Below are 20,374 nucleotides of genomic sequence, written 5' to 3'. Positions count from 1 at the left end.
TTTTCAAGAATCTGTTGGTAAAAAGTGTTAATATTGAAGCCAACAGTTTACTAGCTACACAGTTGGTATAATAGGGACACAACTGTAAACATAAAACACACTCAACAAATGAGAAAATGTTTAGTGGACTTGAGAAAATTAAGTACTGTTCAAACTTGAAACAAGTGTTCTCCTGAATATTGTTAGACGATTTACAGCCTTACAAAGGAATACATACATTTAACACTTTCACATACACTGGCAAATAACTAAAACATGACACGTTTTTTTTTAATGTTTTTTTTTAAATCCAGTAATTTTCCAAAAGTTGGAATTGGTTTGAATTTTTTACAACATTATATTTGGCCATCACGTTGGCATTCATGATTCATCTCAAATATGTGATTAAAGAATCATAAATATAGAAACAAAACTACATGTGTTTGTTTCAAGTGGGCGGAAAGAACGAGTTTGATGCAGTGTAGCAATATGATGAAGCCATCAGGCTGTGTTCCTATGCCATATCAGACAAGTTTTTTCCTCAACTCCATTTGGCATTGATTGTATATTGGTTGATTATAACCTCAAGTTAAATTTATGCATATGTATAGTGTGACCTAACATGTGATTGGTTGGATCTGTGATCATATTAGTAACTGTAACATGTTATATAGTTGTGTGTTATCAAGTTTGGATAAGTACACTTTTAAGCAAGATTTATGCATATTAATGAAGTAATCTTGTATCTGATTGGTTAAGCTTGTGAGCACTCTGGATACCAAACTCCAATCAGATTTCACTCCATCATGATAAATTAGCATACATTGTTATTGTGTAGACAGGTTCTCTAATAACTTAGATTAGTATATATTGATGAGAAAGCCAATATTAATGGTGTATCTGGTTCATTGAGCTTGTTGGATCTAAAGACAATATTTCTGATGCACTTTCTATCAGAATTGGTAAATGTCATCAAGATCTTGGATAAACAAGAGACTATGCATATTAATGTTTACTATAAGCTTGCTTAATAAAATGGTCAACTGTTTTGTAAGCCAGATGAGTTATTTAAGGTCCACTTTGGCCTCTTGTTGAATAATTAAAAAGAAAATAGCTCTACTTGCAATTTCATACACTTAAAAATATTAATGTTTATACTTATGTATAAGTGTCCAACTGCAAAGAACATAGTCCCTGATCTGCCATCCCATAATGTACCAGCAGATTGTTTGCTCTACTGATTGCATAAACCCAGATCTGCTAATGCATTATGTGATGGAAAATCTGGGTCTGTGCTGTTTGCAGTTGGACTCGTCCTTTAAGCAAGTAAGTATGGTATAAAATTTTTTTCAAGGACAGCTTGCAAATAGAGTAACTACTGAAATGTTGGATTCTTAATGTCTTTTTTAAAATTCTTTTATTTCCAGGACAAATCATGATGTCCATCATTGCATGTGTGCCAAATAATGAGGCGACTTTTGCCAGCTGAAGAGGATGACAATCCTACAAACATACAAGTTCATGGCAGCAGTGTCACCTGTCAACAAGTCATAATGATGGGCGCAGGTGGGCAGAATTCATCACAGGAGTTTAAAGCTGACACTTGTCTGTCTGAGTTTCATGATTCCAGATTGTTTTTAGAAGAATTACAACCATCCACAATGGCAAGGATGGAGTTTCATCTGCCTAGATCTGGATGTCAATTTGAAAATCGGCATCATGGTTTTGAAAGCACTACGCAACCAGAGTTTGAGAGTTTACGACGCAGCTTTGGAAGGGCTCATTTAAATATAGAGGGTCAAGTTCAGCCCCCATTTGGGACCATATCCCAAAGCAATGAAGGTCGAAAAAGAAATTTTGAACATGCAGAACTTCAGAAAGAAAGTGCCTTACCTAGTTTTGGAGATAGTGAATTTCGACAGTTTTTTAGCAGGGGATATAATTCAGAAAGTGGTCGGACAGGGATTAGTGAAACTAGTAAAGGACACAGTTTTGAAAGTGCCCAGAGATCCCATGATGTACCTATACTCGAGAAAAGGCGACATAGTTTTGGCCCTGGAGGAGAGTTGGCTCCAAAAATCTACAGAGATTTTGAATCGGCAGGTGATAATCTGGGGGACAAAATGGGATCTGGAGATGACCTTCGACCAACTCTCCGTAAACAAATTGCAGTAGATATAGAGGATCTCTCCAGAAGTCCTGATATTGTGACAAGTACTAATGTTCACAAAAGTAAGATGGAAGATGATAATAGGCAAGTTTTGACTTTCCAGCGAAGAGAGGAAAGGCTTACTGTGATAAAAAGAGTTCATGACATGAGTTCTCCTAGTGTTTCTTTACAGAGTAGAGTAGAATCCTATGATGAAACCCAAAAAGGAAGAGTTTCGTCTCTTGAGCAGTCATATTCCAAAGAAGACAGTTTTGAATCCAACGTGGTTTCAGGTGATAATTCTGAATGTGCAATCTCTCCACGATATAGATCTCATTTACACCTCTCTCAGGAGTCAATTGGTTTGACACCACATCTTTCCGATTTAAGTGGAACAACATCTGAGGACAGTCACAGTCCAGGCTCTAGCAGCCGTGAACCATCTCCATATAATAGGGATCGGATGCTGTGTCACATGTTAATAAAAGGGGAGACCACCCCAGACAGATTAGAACTTAATAAGCAGAGCTCTTCTGGTTCTGAAGGTACATTGCCAGAATATTGTGCAAATATTGTTATCACTCCAGATACAGGGGAAAGCTCAGTTTGTAGGCCAGGACTTGGGGAAGGGTCAGAACATGAAACATCAGAAGATGAGAAAAGTCGAAAATTACTTCATCCTGGTCATTTTAAGAAGCATTTGCATGCAAGATATTTGTCAAGTTTGCGTAATCGTAATTCCTCATCATCAGACACATCTCAAGAACACTGCTCACAGGAAGTATCAATCGAATCATTGGGTGGTTCAAGTATTGAAGTTTTTGAATCTGTGGATGAGTCAAAGGAAAGTCCTCAGGAACGAATTAGGGAAGAGCTGCAAGAAACAAAAGACGATGATTTGATATTGGGTCCAACTCTTAAACCTTCCCCACGTTCTCATTTTCACTCTCATATGAGGCAGTCAGATCAGCCTCTAGATCTCTCTCATGGAATAGACCCAGCAGGTGTAGTTGGGCGACTGGGACCAGCAGGCTTCGTTGAATCTGATGTCATGAGTCCTTCTAGCACAAAACAATTCTCACCCTCATCAACATTTTTTCACCGCAGTCTTTTGCAGCACCAGTACATGCCTTCTCCCCAGACTTCCCCGCTATGCTCAGTCCCTGAAGGAGGAAGAATTTTCAACTTCAATCTACCAAGCCCTTTTGAAGGTGCTCACTCGGATCCTGAAATCTTCTCCCCAAGTCCAATTTCACCAGGTTTGCACTTCACGTTTCCGCCTCGAGCATCTTTGCTTAGTTCTATGTCAGAGTTAAACAGGTTAGCTGTTTCTCCAAGAGCCTATTATCCTAGTCAGCCATTGCAGCTATCATCAAAACAAGCATATATGCCTATGGGAAAATATGAAATGTCGAATCGCACTGAATGCAAGGAAAGAAGGGCTTTCTCTGATTCAGATGCTTACTTGTGTCCAGTTTGTGGGCAGGTGTTCCCTTCATACGACAATCTTGCAAAACATATGGCAAAACATTTACCAACGGAAACGATTAGATCTGGTGATAACAATAAAATACATTATTGTAAAGTGTGTAATCGATCCTTCTCACGTAGCGACATGCTAACTCGCCATATGAGGCTTCATACAGGGTTAAAACCTTATGAATGCTCTGACTGCGGTCAAGTGTTTAGCCGTAGCGATCATTTAAACACGCACAAAAGGACCCACACTGGAGAAAAACCATATAGATGTCCACAGTGCCCATATGCCGCATGTAGACGAGATATGATTACTCGACATATGAGGACCCATTTAAAACGCTCTGCTAAACGTGGAAAATTTTTATCAGTGCCTGTGAGAGAAAACAACGAAATTCGAAAAGGTTCTGTGTCAAGCACTGACACAACAGACTCTCAAGAGCTATCAAGTCGAACTTATTCAGCATCAAGTGTTGACAGCTTGGAGTTAGAAGCTAACCCACGATCGCGTTCTTTACACAGCATGGATAGTTCAGAATCCGAAGTGATGGTGATGATGACTACTAAGTCTCGTAACTGGTCCACAACAAGTACAGACAGTACAGTATTTGAAGAACAGAAGCCAGGATTTCCTTCTTTCGCCTCATTTGAAAGTAGATCAGTAGAATCCATGTCTTTTAGACAATCCCGAAATTGGTCAACAACAAGCTTTGAAAGTGCTGAGTCTGAGGACCATGGTTCTCATCAGGACTGTGACGATACAATATTTGATAAAGAAAAGTCCCACACAGAAATAGAAAATCGTTCTCAGCTTGATAGTTTTTCAATTGACACTGAATGCATAGAGAAAATTTCAATAAGTTCTCAACGACGGTGATTTTTTTCTTTCTTTTATAAAATTTTATCACCCTTTATAACTTTGGAATAGTTTTAAAATATATTTGACTATTTTTTCAAGTTAGTAACTTGAAACATTTTTTTATACATTGTTTCATTGTTGTTTTCAAATGTTATTCATATATATAGATATATATACATTTATATACATACATCACTTTATATATTAACAGTATCTACCATATGTCAAATCGTATAGTTTGTTGACAGATTGATAGCAGAATTTTTTATTTGTTTTTGATTTGCCAAAGAAGCACAATTCCAGTTGCCTGTAGGATTGTGAATATTTATACAGACTTTGTTTAGCTAATGGTTTTTAGGCTTTAGATGTGCTTCCGTTGTAATGATATTGGTGAACATTATAAATATGAATTCATCCATGTTGGAAAATTTAGATTGAATGAATACCATAGTAAGTCATCCTCCTTCCTCTGAATCAAAACAACATATATACATGTTTGGTGTGTTTTGTTTTCAGTGTACCATATATGCTCACTTGCAAGTGGAGTCAAACTTCAAATAACAAAGATCCTTATCTACTATTGCATAATGCAGCTGCAGATCAGGGTCTGTGTTGTTTGTTCTACCGATTACTTGTAACCAACTACACAGACCAGATCTGCTAGCACATTATGCAACAACAGATCTGTATCTGTACAGATTGCAGTTGGACTCATCTGTGAGTATATACACAATTACAGCACAGCACCACGCATAGGTTATTTAGTGCCGAGGCAGCTGGAGTAAAGAGTCTTGCTGAAAGACAGATGACATTAGGCAACCTGGGCTGACCCAGTCTCAGGATTCGAACCTGTCCTATTTCTGTCACAAGCCGTCATGCTTACCACTGAGTCACTGGAGCCTTTAATTACCTCTTGAGCCTGTTCTGTTGCTCTGAAACTATGCAGGAACATGTATAGATGTAAAAGTATTGGGAAATATTTTAACATTTTTATCCAGTGCCAGATAATCATCCCGCCATCCTCTTTGACAGAATTTTGGCCAATATTTATGAAATGTACATTCACTTTTTTTTATTAATCCCACCCCTTAGTGAAAAATGTATTAGGCTAGCCCTGTGGGTCATCTTTGAAGAAATGCTTCATTAGGCTAGCCCTGTGGGTTATCTTGGAGGAAATACTTTATTAGGCTAGGCTAACCCTGTGGGTTATCTTGGAAGAAATACTTTGTTAGGCTAGGCTAGCCCTGTGGGTTATCTTGGAGGAAATACTTTATTAGGCTAGGCTAGCCCTGTGGGTCATCTTGGAAGAAATACTTTGTTAGGATAACCCTTGGGGTTATCTTGGAAGAAATACTTTATTAAGCTGACACTTCGGGTTGTCTTGGAGGAAATACTTTATTAGGCTAGGCTAGCCCAGTGGGTAATCTTGGAAGAAATACTTTGTTAGGCTAGCCCTGTGGGTCATCTTGGAAGAAATATTTTATTAAGCTGACCCTTGGGGTTATCTTGGAGGAAATACTTTATTAAGCTGACCCTTGGGGCTATCTTGGAGGAAATACTTCATTAGGCTGACCCTTGGAGTTATCTTGGAGGAATTATTTTATTAAGCTGACCCTTGTGGTTATCTTGGAGGAAATACTTTATTAGGCTAGCCCTTGGGGTTATCTTTGAGAAAATACTCTATTAGGCTAGGCTAGCCCAGTGGGTCATCTTGGAGGAAATACTTCATTAGGCTGACCCTTGGGGATATCTTGGAAGAAATACTTTATTAAGCTGACCCTTGGGGTTATCTTGGAAGAAGTACTTTATTAAGCTGACCCTTAGGGTTATCTTGGAGGAAATACTTTATTAGGCTAGGCTAGCCCAGTGGGTCATCTTGGAAGAAATACTTTGTTAGGCTAGCCCTGTGGGTCATCGTGGAAGAAATATTTTATTAAGCTGACCCTTGGGGTTATCTTGGAGGAAATACTTTATTAAGCTGACCCTTGGGGCTATCTTGGAGGAAATACTTTGTTAGGCTAACCCTTGGGGTTATCTTGGAAGAAATGCTTTATTAAGCTGACCCTTGGGGTTATCGTGGAGGAAATACTTTATTTGGCTAGCCCTTGGGGTTATCTTTGAGAAAATACTCTATTAGGCTAACCCTGGGGCTTATCTTGGCTAAAATAGTCCTGCATATATACAGTATTTCTCATATGATGAAATAGGACCTGGGTATCTCTCTTCTAGATTTGTCTAGAAGTTGATCAGGCTTATCACTGGCAAATAGCCCCTTAAATAGAAGTTGCCAATGTGGGGAATGGAGTTAACATTAGAAATGAGGAGAAATTATGATTTTTGGTGAAAATTCCTGCCATATAGTTATCAGTTATACCAGTAGATTGGGTCATGGCTTTTGGACCTTAATCTGCCATACTACTAAATATGGCATTCCCTCATTATAATGCCCTTCGGGATAATGAAAATGTTATACGGCAGGTATGGTCATGGATCCCGTTTCATTAGATATATTCCTTGGTTCCTATTGATAGCATTATAATGAGGGAGTAATGTCATTGCCTATTAATAATGCTAATTTATATAAGGCTACATCAACATTTGGAGTTGAGATGTCAGATTTTACTGTACTGGAGTAATTTTTGCTTTTTATTGGCTATACTTTTTGCTGATTCGATCTAATGAAAATTCTTTGTGGACAAACCGTTTTTGGTATCTTTATTGCAAAAATCACTGTATAGAAACTGTTTGGAGGACAGTGTATCAGACCTTTAGGTATTTCTCCAGTGACAAGATCAGACCGGTAAATTTGTCCAAAAAGGGTGAGGGTTGTCTTCGTAAATATTTGCTGAAATTCTGCCATAAATGGACTCGAGGGTTAGTATTAGGATAAATAAACCTAAACAAAAATAATACCAATGCACGCACTTTTTGTCAAATGCTTTTGAGTTGGAAGCAAGATATAGCAGTCATTTTTCTGCTGGCATTGGTGTTAGCATTAAAATTTTCGTAAGATTTCAGTAAATGTTTTTCAGCAATACTTTAAGGGTTTGATGTGCAGACCCTGGCCATCTTGTTTTTAAAAAATTTGAGTAGCATGGATTCCTGCTCATGAATTTTCCTAAATTCACTGCATTTGTCAGAAGTTCTTTCTACTTAAAAATATAATAATTTTGGGGGATTTTACATGTGCAATATATTTTCTTCATAGCTACCATAATAATTTTGGTAAAACCTGTCATAGTGGACACTTCAGTATAAAGGACACATTCTTATAAACAAAATAGAACCTGATCTACTGTTGCCTAACATGATAGTAGATCAGAATCAGTGTTTGTGCTGCTGATAACTCTAAACAAACTGTACAGACCCAGATCTGATGATGTGTTATGCAATGGCAGGTCTGGGTCTGTGTAGTTTGCAGTTGAACTTGACTAATAAGTGAGTATATACCATGTGTATTCTCTCCACAAGGGACACAATTTTGTGATCCTTTGGGCGTCCTTTGTAGACTGGTTTCACTGTAGAAAGAACTGTAAACCATAGAAGTAAAGCACCTGCAAAAACAGTGTCATCTCAATCAGGCTGTCAACCAGGAATAAAATAAAGTTCTCTGATTTTAGTCCTGCCTAATTTAGCACACAAAATGTGCACAGTTAAAAGAAGATACTAATTCCTGTGTTGAATTCAAGTACACAAAAAGGTAATTAGAATTTATATGAGTTGATAGGGTACCAAAAATTTGAAAGTGTGAAAATTATAGATCCTTATTTAAATACACTTACAGGAAGAGTTGTAAAGGGAGATGACTATGATGTAATATTATGTATTAGCATCACATAGTGTGTCAGCATAATAATGGCTACATTGTACCATTTAAAAGTTTTACAAATATAAAAATGAATATGTCACACACAAAAAGTAGACTGAAATGCTGCACTTAATCAAATACAAATACGTTTTTATTGTCACTAGGACTTAATAATTTTTTTAATGATTTCAAAAATGCAGTCCATACATGGCCTGTAAACCAGTGTCATTGATTTTATTGACAGTTCATAATTATGAATTTCTCTTAATTAGATGCATGAGATTACAGTATTTGCAGTTGTTTTGTCCTTATATTTAATATGAATATAAATTCTTGCTTCTTGTCAGTATTACTTAATGACTTTTATTTTCACATTGTTGAAATGGTAGTTATAAGAATGTTCATGATGTTTATATTTTTAAGATCCCTGCATCATAAAGTGCTAGATTTTTAAATTATTTTTCTCCAAGCTTAAAGTTTGTAAAGTATGCGTGTAAAGTAAATTTCTTGAGAAAAAAATAAATGTTTGTAACTTACTATCAAATCATTACAAATAATCAAAATTGAATCCTGTCATTCCAGTGATTAAGCTGAAATGCTATTTTGGAAACAAAGTGATAATTAAGGTATATTTCTTTCTTTATTAATGAGAAGATATGTTAAAAGTTAAGATTTGGAAAACAAAAGGGCTGAAAAGTTTTAATATTTTCTTAATGTAGCTGGGGGTGGAGGCTTGAAACACTGTAAGGATGAATATTAAGTAAGGAGGTTATTTCAAAGTGTCAGTTCACTTTTTCATCACAAACAATTAACATGTTTGTAGCAGTCGAAATATGTTTGGGGCCAGTTTGATGCTTGTCTTAAAATTAAATGTACAACTGCTACAACATGCGTACATAAATAATTATTGATTTAACAATTATCATCAAGCATTCCAGGTTCAAACAGAGGGGGCAAGATATTCGCAGGTGAACAGACTTTCAGATTCAGCTGTCAACTCATCAAAATCTTTTACTGTCTTGTTTTAGAATAAAGTAATTTTACAAAGTCAATTTATATTGTTGTGATGGATTTTGTAATAGTTTTAGCCGACCCTCCATAATTTGGGCCCCCATACCCTTCAACGCATTCCCATTGGATCATTATTCACCTGAAGAGGCATAGGCTGCAATAGTAAATGGTGTTTAAACAGGATATCACCGACTTTTACAGCACATCTGGTCCTTTACGTACGAATATCCAACTGTTATCAATTCTCCACACACAGTTGCAAAGGTAAAAAAATAATATCACTTGGCAAAACTAAAAATTTTCATTTGCTTGTACCTTGCCTCCTTTATTTTACACTGAAATGTTATTAGATCACTAAATTTGAGTCTTACTTTACACATAAAATGAGTTTCTCGGAACTAGTGAAAGTTGAAATGAACCTTCAGTTTTGATTGTTGGTATTTTTGTGATACGAATCTGTGCCTGTTTTTCTATACAAAGCTTTGTTAGTTATATCATGGTTGCATATCAGCAATTGGTGATTTTCATTTTGAATATATAAGCAGATATCAGATAAGTATAATGGTGGATTTTTACTCTAAATATTTATAAATTTTTATTGTCAAATATTTTTGTCACAATCTTAAAATGTCTGTCCTGTACAGAATCTGGTTAGCTTTTAGTACTTGCTCATTATTACATAGTTGGAATTGTTCATTGTTGTTATTCCAATTTCCATAATAAAATTATGTAGAAATAATGGGGTGGGATGGGGGTGGATTTGCAGTGGTCACATGTCTAAAAATTAGGAATAGTTCTATAAAGTCAGGGTAATAGATACATCCTAAAATTGGAATACTGATATAGTAAAGATACCAACACAGTGTTTGGACTGTACCCTAACCGGAACACATTCCACAGAGATCACTGATTGGCATTTTGATGACCCTGTTTGTTGTCATCTTACATCACTGGTCTTACCAAAGTGTAACTGAAGTTTATATTCAGCTCAGTAGAAGAAAGATGGTGGACACAGTGAGCGACCATATTTGGGGTAGTTCATGCACTGAGGCAAGCTGGGGGACAAGAGGTTGCAGTCGTTTCTACTCTAACCAATTTTGCACATAGACCATGTTTTCGGTTCACTTGTCGGAAAAGATAACTTGGTATGAGTGCCAAAGCATGCAAAAGTAACCTCATGCAAACTCACATTTTCTCATGTCCCAGAAAAGTAAACATGCAGTATTTAAAATATTCTGCACCTGTAAGTAAATATAAATCTTTTGAACTGTAGCTCTTGGTGATCTATTTGCACACAATATATTATATCAGTTCAAGCCAGTAATATTTCTGTTTTGATATTTAAGACCAAATTTAAAGAAATAAAGGCAATAGTGTCACCAGCTGTGGGTTGCATACTGTATGCAGTGTTACCAACTGAGTGGCATACTGTATGCAGTATTACTGAGTGGCATACTGCATGCAATGTCACCAACTCTGAGTGGCATACTGTATGCAGTGTCACCAGCTCTGAATGGCATACTGTATGCAGCAATTTGAAATTCTCTGCTGATTATCATGAGGGAAAAGATAAGCACATAGAACTTAAATAATTTTTATATGAGTATTCTAATACTATATACACATGCTGACAAGTCTTAACTACAAACTGCGTAGATCAAGATCTACCATCACATAATGTACTGGGTCTATGCAGTCTGTTAGCAGTAATCATTAGAGTAAACATAGACCCTGGTCTGCCAGTGCATTATGTAATGGCAGATCATTGTCAGATTTGTTTGCAGACGGACTTGATATATAAGTGAGTATTTACAGTACATCTGATAATGATAATAATAATAATAATAATAATAATAATAATGATAATAATAATAATGCTTTATTTAGCCAAGGTTCTGATATGTTAACCCTATCTACACCTTGGTGTATCAAGTCTAATTTAGATTTATGAACTCAGAATTTGAAGCAGTCTAATCCATGATCTATTATTGTTCAAGCATCTTCACTAGCCAAAGTTCAGATATGATAACCCTATCTACACCTTGATGTATCAAGCAGATATTTATTTCTCAGCTTCAGGTCTGTGAATTTCATTGGATGTGATGACAATGGCACATCCAATCAAAATGAAGTTGTTCAAATTTGAACACTGTTCCTACATATCGAGACAAGGGGAGCATACAACTTGAATGGATTGATAAATAAGCAATTTACCGCTGCCAATCCATGTTTGTACATATACCCTTGACTGAGATAATGGCTTCCCTCTGGTACATAGTCATACTTTTGATGTTAAACTTACAAAGTCTCCTTTTAAAGTGTATTGCTTCCACCACTTTCGACTGATGTACAGTGCACTGCTGTTACATGCTATTGGTTAGTTGGCATTACATACTAAGGGAGACGACTCATGAAATCCAATGATGTCGCTTGGACAAAGCACTAAAATATCTGTTCAATCCACCAAGATGTAGATAGGGTCATCATATCTGAACATTTGCTAGCAAAGATGTGGTTCAAGAGTTTCATTCCATTGTAATGTCATGAATTAGCCTGCATTGTATGGCCATAAACAATTACAATTTGACCTATTTTTGTTAAACTTATAAAATCATCTGCATTTTGTAAAACTAAGGATTGCATTATTTTTCAGATTTACACAATTGTCCACATTTATAGCATTTTTCAGATTTTATTGATGTTGCCTTATGCAGCACTGATAAACTTGCTGTCTGGTATTTGATCTTTTGTTGCACGGAAAAACACGTAGCTTGTTTAGTACCACATAATTTTAGTAAAGAGCCTTGCCTAAGAACACATTGCGTTAACCGAGTTGTGCCGATCCAATGATAGGATTCAAACCCCCACTCTTTTAGTTGTATCTTAAGTCCAGCTTGCTAGCTTCTGAGCCACCATGGCTTGTGTAACCACCGATGTATGGCATCAAATTTGAAAATGTAAACTAGAATGCGCAGATTATTCATATTTTACTGTGTGCATTATCACAATATAAAAAAGAAACGCGAGACCCAGGACTTTTAATTGAATGGTATATATTCTAAAGGTTTTTAGTTCATTTCATTGTGGTCATTTCTGAAACTAGGTTTTAAAACGTATAGCCAATTTTAGTTTTCTGTTAAACAAAAAGCCTAAACTGTTCTTTTGAATTGTAACATGTGACCTAGTCTTGTTTGCACAATTTACAGGCCAAAGCAAGATAAAATTGGGGGTGGGGGGTTGCTATTCAGAATTCATGGAAATTTCTGCAAGGCTGTAATTGTATATCTTATGCACATCCCCTATACTAAAATAAATTGAATATAGATATTTAGTTACTGTAGATTTGCAGTATCACAAATATATTCCTTCAAGATCTGCTTGAAAATTTTGTATTCAAGAGAAGTTTTATATTTATAAGTTTGTTTCCATGTATAAAATAATGTTAACGTTACAATAAGATGTAGTAGTGGCAATATCTCTTTCTTGAGACAAGAGAGTTAATGTACAGAGAAACTGGGGACTATAGTGATCCCAACCAACTGTTGGACCAAGGATTTAAAGTTCAAGGTCAGAAAATTGTTGTAGAGAAAGAAAATAAATTTTAATTTATATTGTCCCAAACAAGAACCTTCCAAAGGAAGCTCTTCTTAGATTTTTATTTTTTAAATAGTTCCATGGAGTTTGTGATAACCATGAGTTGTAGTAATTATTCATCATTTCATTGTTTTTTTGTCTTTGCCAGTGCTTTCATCATCATATTGTAGTTATCGTAAATTGACATCTACTCAACATTTATAAGCATACTTTTCAGAGACATCTGGAAAAAAAATTGCATGGAGAAAAAATATTAATTATATAACCTTTACAGCTTGACAGACTTTTCTTAAATTCAGTAGATAATTTAGAAGATTTGATCCTTCCTTATGGTTTTATATATGTGCTAATGATAAAGCACAGATACGTACACAAGATTGATATTTATATTTTCAAATCAAGTGACAATCTTTCACACTGTATAGTTTTTGAAACAGTTTGTGCACTTTTATTGCTGTTCCGTGAGGAATTTTTTAAAATTTATAATACCATCGCAATGGTAGTTGTAAATGTTCGAGTAGTTATGGGTCGAGTTAGCATATAATCAGACTGGTAGCTAGTATTTTCTGTGAATTTTCCGACATTTGGTAAGAATTAATTTAAGGTACATATGGTACGACATGGCTTTATTGTTGGTTGCTTATGTTGTTTTTTAAATATTACATATTATTGAAATTATTGATTGGATGCTTTATTGAAGTGAAAAAGTGAATCATGTTATGGAACAAGGATCATTGATATGAAGTCTCCTCAATTAATGTCATAATGTAACTACTGCTGGTGCAAAATACTTAAGTTAAAACTAACATGACCTGCAAGTGTTCACTGTTCAGTTCCATTTGATCTAATTATAATGCTTTACAGTTAGTTTAGGAAACATGGTCTAAAATTGGTTCCAGACAATGACACTGGAATATGAATGCATTCCTACATATCAGCATTTTATTATCTGACTCAGAATGGCCAAAATATGTTAAATGTCTATCACAAATCGATACATGGAATTAGTTGATAACAGAGGTACGGCACAGTTTACATGATTTTTCATATCTCCACACATAACATTGGGTAGCATGGAGAGGATTAAGAAAAAGCCCACTGATTTTGCCACCAAGCTAAGCTTTGGAGTTGCAGCATCTAAAGGCGGAAAACTGCCTTATATAGCACACATCCTCATGGAGTTGAATCATCCTCATGGAGTTGAGCCATGATGGAGAGATTAGTAAAATGTGTGATCAACAATTGCCATGCTCTAGAAAAGGACAAAAATGCTAAAAAATTACAAAGTATAGCTTGGTCATTTCTAAATAAAAATATACCTAGGGATACATTGCCCTAACTTGGAAGTTTGTGTGTCCTAAGAGAAAACTTTTTTTTATTGAGTTGCTTTCTTTTACAAGATAATTCTTCAGTAACAGTATTTAAGTACTGTATATACTTGCATAAAAGTTGAGGTTAATTACAAACAGCATAGACTCTGACCTGCCACTGCATAATACACCAGGGTCGTTATTGTTTGATCTACTGATTACTTCTAAAAAAAAGTCTCCATAGACACAGATCTGCCAGCTTATTATGCAGAAGCAGATCTGGATCTGTGGAGTTTACAGTTGAACTTTATTTGTAAAGCAGAGGACTTCCATATGCAATTATTTAATCATCCAAATCCAAGAATTTTAAGCACAATTCTTGTTGGTACATATGCAGTACATTTAGGAAAAAAATGTCTCTAAAATCTTTACACATAAAGCTGAGGGAAAAACACTTGCTTCATTAATGTTATGAAGAGTTTCTTCTTTGTCCCCCCCCCCCAAACCGGTCTGGTGGCTTAGTGGTTAGAACGTCCGCCTCGGATGCTGGAGGTCGTGGGTTCGATCCCCGGCCAAGCCATACCAAAGATTTACAAAAATGATACTGACAGCTTCCTCACTTGACGCTCAGCATTACAATGTTAGTGTTATGACTGGTCGGCCTGGTGTCGGGATAATGTGGCTGGGTGGGACGTCACACTACATGTCTGCAACATGATGCCCCAGTGCTTCACATCACTAAAAACTGCCACACTGCAGACATCGTAGCAATATGACTGAAAAATTGTTAAAGCTATAATAAAAAATCCAAATTGTCTGTCTACTTAGTCATTAAGAATAGTTTTAACTTGTACTATATTGTTAGGCCATGAAAAAGGGAGTTATTCTATGTAAAGGGACATAACTCAAAATTTTAATCCTAAGAAGAAATAGTTATACTTTATGGTTACCTCTCTTGATATTGTTTGACAGTTCTTTGCAAATAAATAATGCCAAAAAAATTCTTAAATATTTTCTACCAGTATATTTTATTAATTTATCAATCAGTTAAGAGATAAAGAGGAGAAAAATATTTAAAATTCGGATTGATGTTTTTAGAGGAATATTTGTTTTTGCTTATGTTTCCGAAAAGGAACATAATTTTTCATCCAGTTTAATATACCATATTTCAAAAGTCAGTATTCTCAGTACTTTTATAATCAGTGGGATGTATTTATACCAGAGACTTTGATAACCATTGGGATGTATTGATACCAGTCAGAGACTTTGATAACCAGTGGGATGTATTTATAAGTCAGAGACTGATAACCAGTGGGATGTATTTATACCAGTCAGAGACTTTGATAACCAGTGGGATGTATTTATACAAGTCAGAGACTGATAACTAATGGGATGTATTTATACCAGTCAGAGACTTTGATAACCAGTGGGATGTATTTATCCCAGTCAGAGACTGATAACCAATGGGATGTATTTATCCCAGTCAGAGACTGATAACCAGTGGGATGTATTTATACCAGTCAGAGACTTTGATAACCAGTGGGATGTATTTATCCCAGTCAGAGACTGATAACCAGTGGGATGTATTTATACCAATCAGAGACTGATAACCAGTGGGATGTATTTATAACAGGCACAGACTTTGATAACCAGTGGGGTGTATTTATACCAGTCAGAGATTTGGATAACTAGTGGGGATGTGTTTATACCAGTCAGAAACTTGAAAACAGAATTTATACAAGTATTAGTGACTTTATCTGATCATTATGTAAAATTTGATTGGCTATTTTGTTTAAAATATATTGGGATTTTTATCACATCAGTGATAAAGGCAAAGGAAAGCCATATATTATCAACAGATAAACTTGTATGTATTGAACACAGAATAATATTGGAAAATTATTTTTTAATGGCTAATTATTTAACTAACATTAAAAGAAATTCTAAATTTCATATCTAATTCCAAACCACTCTTCTTTGCTGTCCCAGTCTTTCCATGGGTGGTCATCATGCATTGGCTGTTCAACAGTCAATCACCTTGAAGTCTTTTGATTCCTCCGTGGTGAGATGACAAGTACTTACCCTGACTGCATGATGGGTGGAGAAAAGAAAAATCACATGAGCTGTTGTTGTTGTTGTAAGGTTTAACACCATTTTTCAGCACACAATAGGCTATACATGGCGGCCAGTATTAATGGTGGAGGAAGAACCCGGGAAAACCCCGGAAAGAACCACCAACCCACGAGAAGCTACTGGCAAGCTTTCTCACATACCCACATTGGCTGAATCCAAGACTCGAACCCACGCAGACAGAGGTGAGATGGCAGCGATCCGTAACAGAGAGTGCTTTAGACCACTCGGCCACTCGGGACCCCCACATGATCTGTATGGTATACACAGATCTAACGGCACACAAAATTAGAGAAATGTAATATTTAAATAAACAATTGAAGAACTGGCCTAGAAATGGGGTTGTCACCTGGCATAGTTCCTAACCATGCATTGTATATAACTTTTATAATTCACGCATGTAATGTGATCGAGTAAGTCAAGTCACTACAAAATGTACAAATCAATCAAATACAGTTTTATTATTTATGACAGATTTTCTGTTTACATTTTTTATATAGCCAAGGTCCACTTAAGATAATAATTAGACCTACCCATGTTAATTAAATATTGTGCCATCAGACCAGTGCATGGTTATAACGGTAAAAACTTGGTTTTACCAAACTTGCTTCAATCCATGTAATACAGATAAAGAAACATTGTATTTAAATCTGCTTAAAACAAATTTAACTTGCCCCTTAGCATTCGTACAAATTGAATTCCACTGATCTTTTTTTTTCATAATGCAGGTAAAGCCTTCCTTTTAATGTTTATATTTACCAAGCAAATGGAATTAATATACTGGTACTTAGCTTTGAATCCTTTGGTGAATAGCATAATTACCAACTCAATGTTTCCAGTCATTTGCATTAAAATTTTAATTGCACTAGTTTACATATGGAACCTGTACTACATGATCATTGTTATTTTATTCTTTATAATGTGTACAAATTTTTAACCTAAAAACATTTAATTTTTTGTCTGTTCCACTTATAAAATGTTCACAGGGTCAAGAATAAGTAATGGTCATTTAGTGACTGTTTTTTTTTATAAAGTAACTGGTACACACTTTGTATCATACATTATGCCTACTTCACCAAAAACAAAGTAAAACCAGTCTGCTGACACATTAGCCAATCTGTGAGTCAATTAACACTGTTTATGTGGAAACTTAAGTAGATTTAATACCAAATCAGTGAATCCCTTTCTTTTTTAATTATTGTCTGACTTTATAAATTGAAGAAAAAAATATAATTTAAAAATATTTCTATTTTGTTACTAGTTACATAATATTTCTTTGCTAAAGAGTAAATATTAAAAACAGCTCATTTTTGGTGCTGAACTCTTCCAATTTCACAACAAATATGTGTTTGACAAAACTGTTTACAGCAAAAAGTATGAAAATCGGTAAACTGATATATGTATTATGACATTAGGAAGCTGTACATCCAAGTTTAAGGTGCTTGTAGATGAGTGCAAAAATAAGGTTATTTCTTGTGCAGTTTTTATTCGTTCTGAAATCAGTGATTTTATTAAACATTACATCCTTCATAATTTCAAGAACACGAAGTCGTTTTGTGATCCAAATGAATTGATTCAGCTTTTGTTTATACTTTAACAAAATTTCTACATTGTTACAGAGTCATAAATAGTCATTTTTATTCATTGTATGTGCCACAGTTGCATTTATGCTTGGTGGATTCCCAACCCCAACCCATGTTAGAACACATGTGCTTGAAGAAATATTTTATTTCTTATTTCCTTTTTTATGCATCTTTAGTTCTTGCATTATATTAATATTTTGGACTCATTATTTAAAAAAATTAATACAAAAGACGCATGGCACATGTGTAATATCAAGAAACGGAATGTGTGGAATAAATCACCATCCACAGTTGGATAGGTATTCTACGAGTGGTTCAACTCCAAGATAACTGCAACTGGAGCATTGTCATCTAGTGCTGTCATTGATTCAGGTTTCCTACCATTCAGCATATGATTGGTGGCTTTCATGTTAACCTTAGCTCTGGTCATCAACATGGTACATTTGAATAAAAACATTTTTAAAGTTTTGTTTGTAATTTGTTTCAGCCTCATTTTTTTGTCCCATGTGTCAAGCTAAGGTAAGGAGTAGGTATTGTGCATTGTGATGCTCTGTCACCATAACAAAATGAAGTTTTTGCAAAGGGCTGGATTTCAAATATTGAAAGACAGGATCATTACGATAATCATTTTGATAACAATTTATTAAGATAAACTGATTACAGTGCTTCCCCATATTTGTATCAGTCATGAAAGTGTATAGGTGCATGGATTCATCTATTCACTATTTACTGCCAGCATGGTAGGTCACAGTGATCTGATTTTCACATTCCACTGACTGTATACATAAGGCTGTGATTAGTGCATTAATCATGCCATTGAAGAGAGATGTCGCATTCTGCAAGAATCTTTATTATTAGAAAACAGTTTGCTGAAATAGTACAGTTAAATTTAATAATATAAAATTGACACTAATTTCATAACACTGACCCACTTTTAAGTTCTTTAGAAGTGTTACTCACCGCTCCGGTGGCCTAGTGGTATAGAATCCACCTCAGATGCAGGAGGTCATGGGTTTGATCCCCAGCCAAGTCATACTGAAGACTTTAAAAAATGGTACTAACAGCTGCCTCACTTGGTGCTCAGCATTAAGAGGTTAGTATTAGGACTAGTTGGCCTGGTGTCAGGATAATGTGACTGGGTGTGACATAATGCTACATATCTGCTAGACATCAGTGTCGGCTGTCACACTGCAGACATCGTAGTGATATGACTGAAAAATTGTTAAAGCTACGTTAAAAATCCAAATCACACACAGAGACATGTTACTCCACATTTACTCAAGCCCCCACTCCATGCCCAACAGTGAATTATGTGAATCAATAGCCATGTTACAATGCAGTCAGATCAGTGTCTGTGATATTGGCAGTTACAATGCAGTCAGATCAGGGTCTATGATGTTTACAGTTACAATACACTGTCAGATCAGTGTCTGTGATGTCGGCAGTCAGATCAGTGTCTGATGTTTATAGTTACAATGCAGTCAGATCAGGGTCTGTGATATTTGCAGTTACAATGCAGTCAGATCAGTGTATGTGATGTCGGCAGTTACAATGCAGTCAGATCAGTGTATGTGATGTCAGCAGTTACAATACACAGATCAGTAGCTGATGTTGGCAGTTAGAATGCAGTCAGATCAGTGCCTGATATTTATAGAGTCTGTGATGTTTGTAGTTACAATGCAGTCAGATCAGGGTCTGTCATATTTGCAGTTACAATACACAGATCAGTGGCTGATGTTGGCAGTTAGAATGCAGTCAGATCAGTCTGTGATATTTATAGGGTCTGTGATGTTTGTAGTTACAATGTACAGTCAGATCAGGGTCAGTGATATTTGCCATTACAATGGAGTTAGATCATGGTCTGTGATGTTTGCAGCAGTCAGATCAGTTTCTGGAATGTTTGCCATTATTTATGATATTTATAGGGTCTGTGATGTTTGTAGTTACAATGTACAGTCAGATCAGGGTCAGTGATATTTGCCATTACAATGGAGTTAGATCATGGTCTGTGATGTTTGCAGCAGTCAGATCAGTTTCTGGAATGTTTGCCATTACAGTGGAGCTAGAGCAGGGTCTGTGATATTTGCAATTACAATACAGTCCGATCATTGTGATGTTTGCAGTTACAATGCACTGTCAAATCAGTGTCTGTGATATTTATAGTTATAATGCAGTCAGATCAGTGTCTGATATTTATAGATACAATGCAATCAGATCAGTGTCTGTGATATTTATAGCTACAATGCAGTCAGATCAGTGTCTGTGATATTTATAGCTACAATGCAGTCAGATCAGTATATGTGATGTTTGCTGTTACAGTGTGGTCAGGTCAGTGTCTATGATGATGCTTGCAGTTATAATGCAGTGAGATCAAGGTCTCTGATGTTTGCAGTTACAGTGCAGTGATCAGTTTCTATGATGCTTGCAGTTAAAATGTCAGATCAGTGTCTGATGTTTGCAGTTACAATGCAGTCA

General features: G+C 35.7%; 1 protein-coding gene across 3 annotated transcripts in view; it reads left to right on the top strand.

The window, feature by feature from the left end:
- Positions 1–18,376, top strand: part of LOC149790460 (uncharacterized) — a 170,764-nt gene extending 152,388 nt beyond the window's left edge. For all 3 annotated transcript variants that reach the window (XM_089972519.1, XM_089972520.1, XM_089972521.1), the window contains one exon: positions 1,407–18,376. In XM_089972519.1, coding sequence (XP_089828645.1) covers positions 1,446–4,481 — 3,036 coding nt within the window. In that variant the 5' untranslated portion in view covers positions 1,407–1,445 and the 3' untranslated portion in view covers positions 4,482–18,376. The remainder of the gene's footprint in view (positions 1–1,406) is intronic.
- The last annotated feature ends 1,998 nt before the right edge of the window (positions 18,377–20,374 follow it).

The sequence above is a fragment of the Sinohyriopsis cumingii genome, chromosome 10 (genome assembly GCF_028554795.1).
Source record: "Sinohyriopsis cumingii isolate HCF-2022 chromosome 10, ASM2855479v2, whole genome shotgun sequence".
In the NCBI taxonomy this organism is placed as follows: Eukaryota; Metazoa; Mollusca; class Bivalvia; order Unionida; family Unionidae; genus Sinohyriopsis; species Sinohyriopsis cumingii.
Note: the sequence above shows the minus strand (reverse complement) of the source record. Positions and strands in the feature narration are given on the sequence as shown.